At 36.5% G+C, this 13,107-nt stretch overlaps 1 protein-coding gene across 4 annotated transcripts in view; it reads left to right on the plus strand.

Moving 5' to 3' along the window:
* Positions 1 to 13,107, plus strand: part of LOC724138 (igLON family member 5) — a 63,989-nt gene that overhangs the window by 24,858 nt on the left and 26,024 nt on the right. For all 4 annotated transcript variants that reach the window (XM_006567573.3, XM_001119871.5, XM_006567576.3 and 1 more), the window contains exon 3: positions 12,950 to 13,051. In XM_006567573.3, coding sequence (XP_006567636.1) covers positions 12,988 to 13,051 — 64 coding nt within the window. In that variant the 5' untranslated portion in view covers positions 12,950 to 12,987. The remainder of the gene's footprint in view (positions 1 to 12,949; positions 13,052 to 13,107) is intronic.

The raw sequence follows: 13,107 nt of genomic DNA on the forward strand, positions 1-13,107 counted from the left end.
AAAAAGAAATTAGACTGTAAATTAGGATATATATTTGGAATTATTTACTTTTTTCCAAAGGAAAGGAAGACAATTATTAAAGGAGAATAATAAACATGTGAAAAAAAAATTAGGGTAGATTTGGAATTATTTACTTTTTCCAAAAGAAAAAAAGACGATTATTAAAGGAGAATAATGAAAAGAAGTGAGAAAAGAAGAAATTAGGGTATAGTTGGAATATTTATTTTTCCAATAGAAGGGAAGACAATTTTGGTTAAATTTGATTTAAGATTAGAAGAGAATAGCGAATGTGTGAAATTAGACTATAAATTAGGCTATGTATTTAGAATTATTTACTTTTTCCAAAGGAAAGGAAGATAATTATTAAAGGAGAATAATGAACGTGTGAGAAAAGAAGAAATTAGAATATAGTTGGAATTATTTACTCTTTCCAAAGGAAAGGAAGATAATTTTGGTTAAATTTGATTTAAGATTAGAGGAGGATAGCGAATGTAAAAAAAAATTAGACTGTAAATTAGGATATATATTTGGAATTATTTACTTTTTCCAAAGAAAAGGAAGATAATTATTAAAGAAGAATAATGAACGTGTGAGAAAAGAAGAAATTAGAATATAGTTGGAATTATTTACTTTTTCCAAAGGAAAGGAAGATAATTTTGGTTAAATTTGATTTAAGATTAGAGGAGGATAGCAAATGTGTGAAAAAGAAATTAGATTATAAATTAGGCTATGTATTTAGAATTATTTACTTTTTCCAAAGAAAAGGAAGACAATTATTAAAGGAAAATAATGAACGTGTGAAAAAAGAATTAGGGTAGATTTGGAATTATTTACTTTTTCCAAAGGAAAGGAAGATAATTGTTAAAGGAGAATAATGAACATGTGAGAAAAGAAATTAGGATAGAGTTGGAATTATTTACTTTTTTCAAAAAAAAGGAAGACAATTTTAGTTAAATTTGATTTAAGATTAAAGGAGAATAGTGAATGTGTGAAAAAAAAATTAGGATAGATTTGGAATTATTTACTTTTTCCAAAAGAAAGGAAGACGATTATTAAAGGAGAATAATGAACATGTGAGAAAAGAAGAAATTAGGATATAGTTGGAATATTTATTTTTCCAATAGAAAGGAAGATAATTTTGGTTAAATTTGATTTAAGATTTGAGGAGGATAGCGAATGTGTGAAAAAGAAATTAGACTATAAATTAGACTATATATTCGAAATTATTTACTTTTTATTTACTTAAAGGAAAGGAAGACAATTTTGAATTTAAATTTGATCAAGCTAAGATTAGAGGAGAATGTGTGAAAAAAAGAAATTAGGGTATAGTTGGAATTATTTACCTTTTCGAAAGAAGAAGAAGTCAATTTTGATTAAATTTGATCGAGCTAAGATTAGAGGAGAATAGCGAATGTGGAAAAAAAAAGAAATTAGGTTATAGTCGGGAAATATTTATTTTTCACGACAGAAAGGAAGCCAATTTTGGTTAAATTTAATCGAACGAAGCTAATTAAATAATGGAAAGCACGTGTCACGATCCGGGGAAAAGATACATACATTATTTTATAACAACTCTACTACTAGAAACGAGATTATACTTGTCGCAACTTCGTCCAATTGTGTATTCTTCGCGTAAATCGTTAAATCTTGCTGTTTCATGCAATTTCAAATTCAACAATTAATCACAACAAGTATTGTAATTGAACAAAGAAATTTCTAGTGATATTTCACGATATTGCACGCGTGATGCGACATATTCGATCGTATTTGTATTCATTTTTACAAATTCTACGAAATTCTTCCCATCGATCTAAAAAAAAAAAAGAAATTTTACGATCCAATGAAACCAACGGAATTATCGGGGCGAAGAAAAATAACCAAGAATCTTCGTCGAAACTTCGTAATAACCACCTGGACCCTTTCGTTCTCGACTGTGTTGGATCGATCCGATGGATCAAGATGGAAAACTTAAAGGGGAAGAAAAGTAATTCTCGCGTGTATCGGAAGAATTTTATTAGCGATAACGAGGGAGAGTTTCTCCAACTATCTCCGCCTGTATGATTCATCGCCACTCTCGAGGATCTCGACGAGGAGAGGGCAATCGTCTCGATCGAGGAACGAAGGAGAAACACGATCTCCTCTTCTTCTTCTTCCCCTTCTTCCTCTCATTCCGTCCATCCATTCCTTCCCTCCTCGCCACGTTGAAGAGTGGTGCGTGCGAGAGAAAAAGCGATACAAGAGAAGAATGGAAATCGAATGAAACGGCACCATCTTCGAGGACAGATTGGCGCCTCGAGGACGCGATCTTACGCGAGAATGCAAAGAAGAGAGAAGAAGGGGGGAGGGGAAATAAACGCGTCTCGAAGAGAAATAAAGAAAAGTGCGAAGAAAAATCTTCTTCTTTTCTCCGTTGATTCTTTGCTAGGTTTTTACGAAATTGATATTCTTTCTCGATACAATGATGATAATTTTTTAATAACCATCGGAACATTCTTATTAATCTCGATATTCCCTTCCTTTGGATAGAAATTATTAATTAATCAAGTCTTTCGATCTCTCTTTTTTTCCCCTTTTCTCCGATGGATTTACATTTAACTGCGACGGGGAGGAAAAAATTCTTAATATAATTAATAAAACGTGGAAATAATTAATAAAATCTCCGGGAAAATCTGGGACCGGCGGTCGATATTTTTTATTATTATGGGCTATCTCCCCTCTTCCTCTCGCCTCCCAAACTTTCCATCTTTGTTCTCAACCGGTTGTTTCGCCCCGCTATGTTTCCTCTTTCCAATGCCTTCCCCTCTCTCTCTGCGCAAATGGAGGGGAACGAAAGGACGGAAAGAAGCGATAAAACTTGGCCGACCAAAGTTTTCTCGATACGATACGATACGATACGATACGATACGATACGACACGATACGATACGATACGGTACGATAAGATGGAAAAGTTCCAAGGCTTCGAGAACAAGCCGAATACCCTCAAAAGTATCCAACAACAAGTCTAATTGCGATACTTCCCCGCCGTATCATCTTTCTCGATCACCATATATCGCAGCTAAATGTAATACGAGATATACAAGATCCACATTGAATCGATGGAAATTTGGTAGTCGCGTAATTCAAAAGGAAAAGATCAATTTCTCTTAAATATTAATTCTAGGATATAATACGTTTCCACACACTGCATGAGAAAGGAGTCGTTGTAAATAATCCTCATTCATTTTCAATATAATTCGAATTTTATATCGAAAGCAAACGAGGTTGAAGATAATGGCAATTGCAGGGACGAGGCGATCGATGAGGTGGTTTACGTATCAATCGTACCATCTTCGAACGAAAGATGGCCACTCGACTCGTTTAACGATACACCATGATCAAGGACGGCTACGGCTACGGCTTTCAGATCGTGCATCCGATATTTGGGTCAAGGATCGAGGATGGAGGGGCGGATATACTTTGCGCGCGAAGAAAGTTTCGAGAAACGGATTGCTCGAAAAGGGGGATTAAATTACGAAGAGGAGAGGGGAAAATTAAAAATTATTAGCTCTGAAATTTTTAATTGGAATTATCGGGGATCGGATGGATGAAAGTGGCGCGGTGTGCCGTGGAAAGGGCGGTACGTCCGTTCCTTGAAATTAAAGTGTCGTGTTGGAGATCAGTTTCCACCTTCTCATTATCCCATTACGATTTCGAAAATTCTCGCTAACGATTCAATAACGTAACACGATCATCTTTAAAATCTTTTTGGGTACGATGCAAAGATTTGCGATCCGGCTCGTAACGATAACGATGTGGCGGCAGAGTCGTTAATGCGAACGAGCTCACCGTTTCCTACAAAATTCTGCAAATATTAATTGTATCCACCACAAAGTGAACAATTATTCCCACGATTTATCCGGAATTTTTATTAAAATTTTCCAAAAACTTTTTCTCGTCGTTGTTTCCCAAATATTTTACCAACAATTTTATTTTGGAATAAAAAAAAGTGAAATCGAAATCGACACGAGACCGCCATTCCGTTCTTTCTAAATTTCAAAATTTACGCGTAAAATTCTGCAAATATTAATTGTATCCATCACGGATGAACAAATGAACCGAATCCTATTCTCACGATTTATCTAAATTCTAATTTTAGAAATTCTAATTTCTAATGAAATTCTAATTAAAATTTTCCAAACTTTTCCTCGTCGCCGTTTCCCAAACAATCTTTACCGATAATTTTATTTTGGAATAAAAAAAAGTGAAATCGAAATCGACACGAGACCGCCATTCCGTTCTTTCTAAATTTCAAAATTTATTCGTAAAATTCTGCAAATATTAATTGTATCCACCACGGATGAACAAATGAACCGAACCCTACTCTCACGATTTATCCGAAATTCTAATTAAAATTTTCCAAAAACTTTTCCTCGTTTTCTTCGCCGTTTCCCAAACACTTTACCAACAATTTTATTTTGGAATAAAAAAAAGTGAAATCGAAATCGACAAGACCATTCCTTTCTTTCTAAATTTCCAAAATTTCAAAATTTACGCGTAAATTTGGAGGAAGAAGAAGCTTCCTCCGATCGATCGCGCTTAAATTCAGTAGAAGAGAAGAATTTACTCGACGCGAAATCGTATCACAACCCTCCAAGGGTAACGACTCGTTGACACACCAAGGTCTCTCTCCCCCTCCTGTCGTCTCGCCAACTAAATGAAGAGGTCTGAATCGCGGGGGTGTAACGCGGAACAAGCATCCACCCCTTCTCGTTATGACGTGCCGATAAATTCTACGCGGCGTAAGGGTTGGCAGGGTAGGGTAGGGTTCGTTGCCTCGACATCGACAGCTCGTTACACCGTTAAGACGGCCGGCTTACTCCCCCCCCCTTCCCCTCCTTGTATACATAATTCAGATATCCCTATGTGCGGTTTCTCCGTTTTCTCCGAGAGCAAAGGGCTTCTTCTTCCACCCTCCTCCCTCTTTGAGCGGTCCCGTCTGAGGAAAGCCAATTTTCCCCTTCACCCGCCTCCCTCTCCACTCCCGCCCTGTTCGCGTTGACGCGTTGACTTCCTTCTAATTCGAAAATTGATTTTACGAAGCGATAATTTTAACGGGGCGATTAAATAAAACGGAAGGAGAACGTTGAAGGAGAGTAAATTTTGAGAGTAAAGTTTCTCTCTGGACGCATTCCTAGATAATTTCGAGAGAGAGAGAGTTGTATCGTGTAACGTATCGTAGAAATCCATTTACGTTCGATGTCAAATTCGAGGAGAAAGAAAAAAAAAAAAGAAACCGCCTTTCCATCTTCTCGAACAAATAATAAACGTCCAAATGTGATTCGTAATACGATACCAATCCTCCCTTCTCTCCCTCATACGTTTCGGGAAGGATCAGAGTTGAAAGAAGAAGAAGAAAAATCCCGCCCCATACGTTACGAATAGTGACAAGGAAAATGGAACGAAACGGAACGAAATGAAACGAAACGAGGCGATATCGATTAGCTGCTAGCAGGAATATTATACAACCCTGTATATAACGATCCACGGCGAGAGTATATTAATGTATCGATATCGATGCCTTTGTATCGATAATTCCACTCGTGTCGATTCTTTCTTTTTTTCCACGAGAAAAAACTCGAGAAGCAATGGTTCAAGTATCGTAAGTTCGGTAGAAATGCATATCGCGTGTACGTTCGACGTTTAAAAGCTACCGTCGCGTTACCTATTCCTCCGCTTATCCCACGAATTATTCCTAGTTACATTCTGTTAACCGGTTGGCAAATACGGAGAGAGAGAGAGAGAGATACGTAGCGATATCGTAACGGCACGGACGTTTATTAGGACGGGAGGGTGTTGGAATGGTAAAGGGAGCAACACACTCGCCCCCTAATAAACAAACTCGCGAGATATCTCGTCCGTGGCGTCGCACCAACGATATTGTGTCGCGGAATATCCCGCTCCGTGGTGGATATACACGTATATATATATATAAATCGTGGAATATCTCCTTCGTGGTTACGAGGCGGTTAAGCTTATCGCGTGAAGAGACAATTAAAACGCCAATCATCGGCAAGATGCCGTTTACGGATACGATAATTATTCGAGACGAGAGTTAATTTCTCCTAAACGATGATGAAATCGAATAATACGATTAATTTTCTCGCGTGAAATATGCAAATATATTTATAAATATAGCCGGGGAAATAATCAGCAATGAGTTGATTAAATGTTAATTTCAATCATTTTTAATACCACAATCACTTCTTTTTTCTTTTTTTTTTTTTTTGCATTAGAAAAATTCGTATAAACTATATGGAGTCGCGTGTAGAGACAATTGAAACGCCAATCATCGACAAGATACTTATGGATACGAGGGTTAATTTCTCGAATGATGATAAAACGAGGGAATCGAATTGTCGATACGATTAATTTTCTCGCGTGAAATATGCAAATATATTTATAAATATAACCGGGGAAATAACCACCAATGAGTCAATTAAATGTTAATTTCAATCATTTTTAATACCACAATCACTTCTTTTTTCCTTTTTTTGCATTAGAAAAATTCGTATAAATTATATGGAGTCGTGTGTAGAGACAATTGAAACGCCAATCATCGACAAGATACTTATGGATACGAGGGTTAATTTCTCGAATGATGATAAAACGAGGGAATCGAATTGTCGATACGATTAATTTTCTCGCGTGAAATATGCAAATATATTTATAAATATAGCAGGGGAAATAACCACCAATGAGTTGATTAAATGTTAATTTCAATCATTTTTAATACCACAATCACTTCTTTTTTCCTTTTTTTGCATTAGAAAAATTCGTATAAACTATATGGAGTCGCGTGCAGAGACAATTGAAACGCAATCTTCGATAAGATGCCGTTTACAGATTAAGAGTTAATTTCTCGAGTGATGGTCAAACGAGGGAATCGAATTGTCGATATGATTAATTTTCTCACGTGAAATATAACAAATATTATATATATTTATAAATATATTTATAAATATAAGGAAATAACTTCAATGAGTCGATTAAATGTTAATTTCAATTATTTTTAATACTACAATCACTTTAATTTTCTTTTTGCTTCATTCTTTTTTTTTCTTGCATTAGAAAAATTCGTATAAACTATATGGAGTCGTGTAGAGAGACAATTGAAACGTCAATCTTTGATAAGATGCCGTTTATAATAATTTTTATGATAATTTTTCGAATGGTGATCAAACGAGGGAATCGAATTATTGATACGATTAATTTTCTATTTCCGTGAAATATAACAAATAAATATATTTATAAATATAGGGAAATAACCATCAATGAGTCGATTAAATGCTAATTTCAACCTGCAATCAACTTTCTTCGTTTTTGTTACATTCTTTCCTAGCATTGGAAAAATTCGTATAAATAAAATCGCGTGCAGAGACAATTGAAATGGCAATCATCGACAAGATGCCGTTTACAGATTAAGAATTAATTTCTCGAGTGATGATTAAACGAGGGAATCGAATTGTCGATACGATTAATTTTCTCACGTGAAATATAACAAATATGTAAATATATTTGTAAATACAAGCGGGGAAATAACTACCAATGAGTCAATTAAATGTTAATTTCAATCATTTTTAATACTACAATCACTTTTTTTCTTTTTCTTTTACATTAGAAAAATTCATATAAACTATGACTATTTGCATGGACGGATAATTAAATCTAATGATCGAGAAGATGCTTTATAGATACGATAATTATTCGAGACGAGAGTTAATTTCTCCTAAACGATGATGAAACAAGAGAATCGAATTGTCGATACGATTAATTTTCTCGCGTGAAATATAACAAATATGTAAATATATTTATAAATACAGGCGGGGAAATAACCACCAATGAGTCAATTAAATGTTAATTTCAACCATTTTTAATACTACAAAAACTTTTTTTTTCTTTTTTCTTTTTTTGCATTACTATACGGAGTCGCATGAAGAGACAATTGAAACATCAATCATCGACAAGATGCCGTTTATGGATACGAGGATTAATTTCTCGAATGATGATGAAACGAGGGAATCGAATTGTCGATACGACAATTAATTTTCTCCGATGAAATATAAAAAATATTAAGAATGGAAAATCGTGAATCAAAATAAAAATGCTAATTTCAATCTACAACAAGTTTTCCTCTTTTTATTTTGCATTAGAAAAATTTATATAAACTATAACTATTTGCCTGGACGGATAATAATGATCGGGAAGATGCTATTTATAGATACGATAAATATTCAGACGGGAGTTAATTTCTGCTAAACGATGATGAAACGGGGGAATCGAATCGTCGATACGATTAATTTTCTCCCATGAAAAATAAAGATTATTAAGAGTGGAAATACGCGTGAAGAGATAATCACGATGATTCAATTAAATTCCAATCCTGCAATCGCTTAAACCTCATTCCTTTCCTTGGAAAAATTCGTATATATAAATAGAATCGCGTGGAATGAACAATTGAAGCGGACAATCATCGACGCAATTTTACGAATACGATAATTATTCAAACGAGGGGAAAGGGTTAATTTCTCCAATGAAACGTAAATGGAAAAATGTTAGGCGTGGAAACGAAGAGTGGCCACGATGAATCAATTAAACAGCTCGACAATCGCGTGACGACGAATGCTAATTTCAACCTACAATCGCCTCAGTCTCCTTCCAGTTTCGCTTCGTTCTTTCTTTGCATTGGAGAAGTTCTTCTCGAGGACGCGACGGCACGTTTCATCGAACCCCTACAAGCTCTCCCTCTGTGATGAAAAAAAGGACAAATTCGAGAAAGAAAAGTACGCGATCCGAGATGGAAGTGTCCACATTTATATTTCCTCCTCTCGAGGCTTTCGAGATTCCACTTTCCGCGTTGACACTAATTTGCCCGTTTCTCTCGTTTCCCTTGCTCCTCCCAAGCTCGCCATAAAACTCCACCCCCGAACCCGGGGTTCAAAGAAACCACGCTCGCTTCGCGTTCCCTTTGAATTTTCAAATCGAAGGGGTGAAAAATTTAAATACAAGATAGAAAGCGATACGTGATATCTTTTCTCCATATTCTCTACTTAACACTATATATAGATAATTTTCTTCGAATAATTAACATTCCTTTCACATTCAACAGTTGAATCTATGATAAATTGTCCAATCGTTCAATTTTATAAAATTTTTATACAATGATATTTTCCTTCCTACAACAAATTGGCATAAATTTGGAAAAGGTCGAAACATTTGTCCCTATAACAAAGGACTTCCTTCCCTTTCAAAAAAATCCCTCGTAATTCGAGATAAGGATGAATCCAGGATAAATTCCAGCGATCTAGGATCGAACCTTCCGATTCCGTTTACCGTTTAAAAAATCCTTTTATTCGAATTCAACAAGGATACCTTTCATTTTCCAAGACTTGGGCCACTTTATTTCCTGATCAATGCAATATGAATTTCTCAACACTCTCGTACAAAACAATTGTTGGCTCGATTGCCACGCGATAAAAAAAGAAAAGAATTATTCATCGAGTATATATACACACACATATATACGTACCTTTCATTTTTCCCCGCTACGACGAAGATAAGCGTAGCGAGCACGCCCCAAATAACTAGAAAGCGAAAATCACGCCACGAGAATTCGCCACAATTTCTCCGGAAATTCCATATTCCAGGGAACTGCGTTCCCATCCCGTTTATAAAACGGACATTGACGTACGTCTCGATATACACACATATACGGCTCGAAACTTATTTCCAACTTAGGCGGAAGCTTATTTAAATGCTAAGCGCCGAGATAAACCGGGGATCCGACAACCCTTCCCCCTCCCCAACTCACTTCCCTCTATTTATATACCCGCAAACACCCAGCAACCGGTTGCTTTCATCGCGACCGGTTCGTGTATATATCCGCCTCCAAGTTGGCAAAGCGCCGTCTAATTAAGTGGCGAAATTACGAGGCAAACCCGTTTTAAACCGACCGGCCACGCGTCCCCTCTCGAAACCGAAAACTGAAAACTCTAATCCGCCCCTAATCCGAGAAGACTAATTTGCGAAGGGAAAATTTCGTTTTCGAGCGAAGAAAAAAACGAAAGCGAGATCGGGGAGCGGTAGGTAACGAGCTGTTAATCGTCGGGAAACATCCATTCCAGGTGTATAATCCGTTTCGACAGCCGTTCCTGCTCCCCCCCCCGTTTGTGAAACATTTTAATTACGCCGAGAAAGTGGAGGAGAGGGGAGGGAGGGAATGCGCGAAAACAACATCGCGCCCCGTTAATGTATCCGGCGTGCATAAATATTCATATCGAGGAGGAGGAAGAGAGGGGGATCCCATCCGTGAATTAATCAGATGTATCTCGTATGAAACGCGCAAACCAATTTACAATTTTATTCCCCCGTTTGTTTTCGTTATTGATTCGTGTTGGAACGCGATTACGAATTCGTTAACTCGCAATTATATTTCGAGTCGCTTAATTGCTACTTTTGCCGTAGTGAATTAGAGAACACTGTTTTATAAAATTGGAGGAGGGGATGTACGTAATGATAAAGTTTTTGATATCGAGAGAGAGATAAGACGAGAATTTTAAATTTATCCCAGGTAAAGAGGAAATAAGAAAGTTTGGCAATTTGAAAATTGCATAAGATTTAGCGAGGTGTATCCCTGTTAACGAATTTCACTTTATTCCCATTAACTCGTTTGCTTTAACCCATTTTAATCCATCCTTAACTCACTTTGACTTAAGAAACAAAATTTTAACTCGAAGGTATCATCACCATTACTATACCACGACTGTGTAATAACCCAGGAAGTAATTTCACTTAACTATTTACACCTGAAACTCTTTTCATAAAAATTGCATCAAAATTGTGCGGCTATCGTAATTTTCATTCAAGAGGCCAATAATTCATCCACCGTTTTATACATTAATAAAACATTTACTCTTATAAAAATATTTCGAAATATTTCTTCGACTTTGCTTCACGAGCCGTTATTGGGGTGGCAACTAAGTAATTGCGGATTTCAATTGAAATTGATGACGACCTAATCAAAGCAATAATCGATTCGGATCGTCACAGTACAACTCGTGAGATTGCAGAGAAGCTTCATGTATCACATGCATTGAAAACCACTTAAAACAACTTGCCTATGTTCAAAAACTCGATACATGGGTTCCTCACGAACTGAAAGAAAAGCATTTAACGCAGCGCATTAACAGCTGCGATTTGCTAAAGAAACGTAATGAAAATGATCCATTTTTAAAACGACCGATAACTGGCGATGAAAAATGGGTTGTTTACAACAATATCAAGCGGAAAAGATGGTGGAGCAGGCCACGTGAACCAGCTCGAACAACATCAAAAGCTGGTATTCGTCGAAAGAAGGTTTTGTTATCAGTTTGGTGGGATTACGAAGGAATTGTCTATTTTGAACTCTTACCACCCAACCGAACGATCAATTCTGTCGTCTACATTGAACAACTAACGAAATTAAACAATGCAGTTGAAGAAAAGCGGTCCGAATTGACAAATCGAAAAGGTGTTGTATTCCATCGTGACAATGCAAGGCCACACACATCTTTGATCACTCGGCAAAAATTATTGGAGCTTGGTTGGGATGTTTTGCCACGTCCACCATATAGTCCTGACCTTGCACCATCCGATTACTTTTTGTTTAGATCTTTACAAAACTCCTTGAATGGTAAAAATTTCAATAATGATGATGATATCAAATCGTACCTGATTCAGTTTTTTGCTAATAAAAACCACAAGTTTTATGAACGTGGGATTATGATGCTGCCTGAAAGATGGCAAAAGGTCATTGAAAAATGGGCAACACATTACGGAATAAAGTTATTTAGTTCCATGAAAAAATTGTCTTTGATTTTCTAAAAAAAATTAGTTGCCAACTCAATACATCCCGTGAATCGAGAAACCGACAGGAAATAGGAAAACAAAGTGTTATCGGTGTTACGGTTAACGAGGGAGTGGGGCGATCGGTCGATCCGACGTGTTCGGATGGTCCGTGTCTAGGCTCGGTCAAATCTGTACACGAGGAGTATCCCGATTCTCCTCCACCTGGATTATTCGAGATACTCGATACATCGCCGTGAAATCCCGGACACACATTTTCCAAACCAACGAGCCCCTGCCTCTCTCTCCATAGAGGCTCCAATGCCAGGATAAATGCATGTGCCGAGTAGATGTATGCGAGTCGCGATCATCGATCGGCATTAACGATGTACACATGCTCTTCCCTCTCGTGTTAAGACTTTACGTGCGGAATACGTAGATGGACATAATTGGAATAACATCTGCGTATTATGTATTTTATATTCGTGCAATCTGGCGTTGATTTTTCTTAATTAATTGATTATATTCTTCTCGATTTATATTACATTGGGAAAATTTTGAAGAGCAAATTTAACAAGTTTGGTCAATTTGGAAATTATTTTATATATAATTCTATTACTCTTCGATTTTACTTAGATTGGAATTTTGCTTACCGGGTTTGTCAAAATGGCGGGTTTAATAACGGTCAGATGTGTTCTTGCTCCTTGCCGTCAGAGGGACACAATAGTCGTTCGTTCGTTTCTAAAGACCCTCTAATCTCCAACAATCTGTTCTATTGTCTCTGTTTAGACAGCTTTATTAATTTAGATCTTCTTTTTTGCAATCTTCTCTATTACCAGATTATTAATAAATTTTGGAAAAAAGTTAATGTTAATTTTCATGGAAATAGAAATGTAATTATAATTTGCATTCGACGTTTCCATTGAATTATTGAAAACGATCATATAGATGTCGTTACACGTATCTGCAACATAGATCGCGCATTTCTTCTTTTTCTTTTTTCTATAACAGACAGTAAGTCTCAGACAACGATATTACTCGAAAATATCGATATACACATTCCTTATCTCTACATTTTTCTATTACAGGCGAGCTCGTGGATAAATGCACGATACACGGGATCACCATGGACGCGGTTCGATTGTTCCTTGTGCTGCTGGCATCGTCGCGCTACTTTCTACATCCTATCGGTAAGTCAACTTGCAATTTTAAAATTTTATCTCTTCACGATACAATAACTCGTGAG

Source organism: Apis mellifera, linkage group LG9, assembly GCF_003254395.2.
Source record: "Apis mellifera strain DH4 linkage group LG9, Amel_HAv3.1, whole genome shotgun sequence".
NCBI classification, from domain to species: Eukaryota; Metazoa; Arthropoda; class Insecta; order Hymenoptera; family Apidae; genus Apis; species Apis mellifera.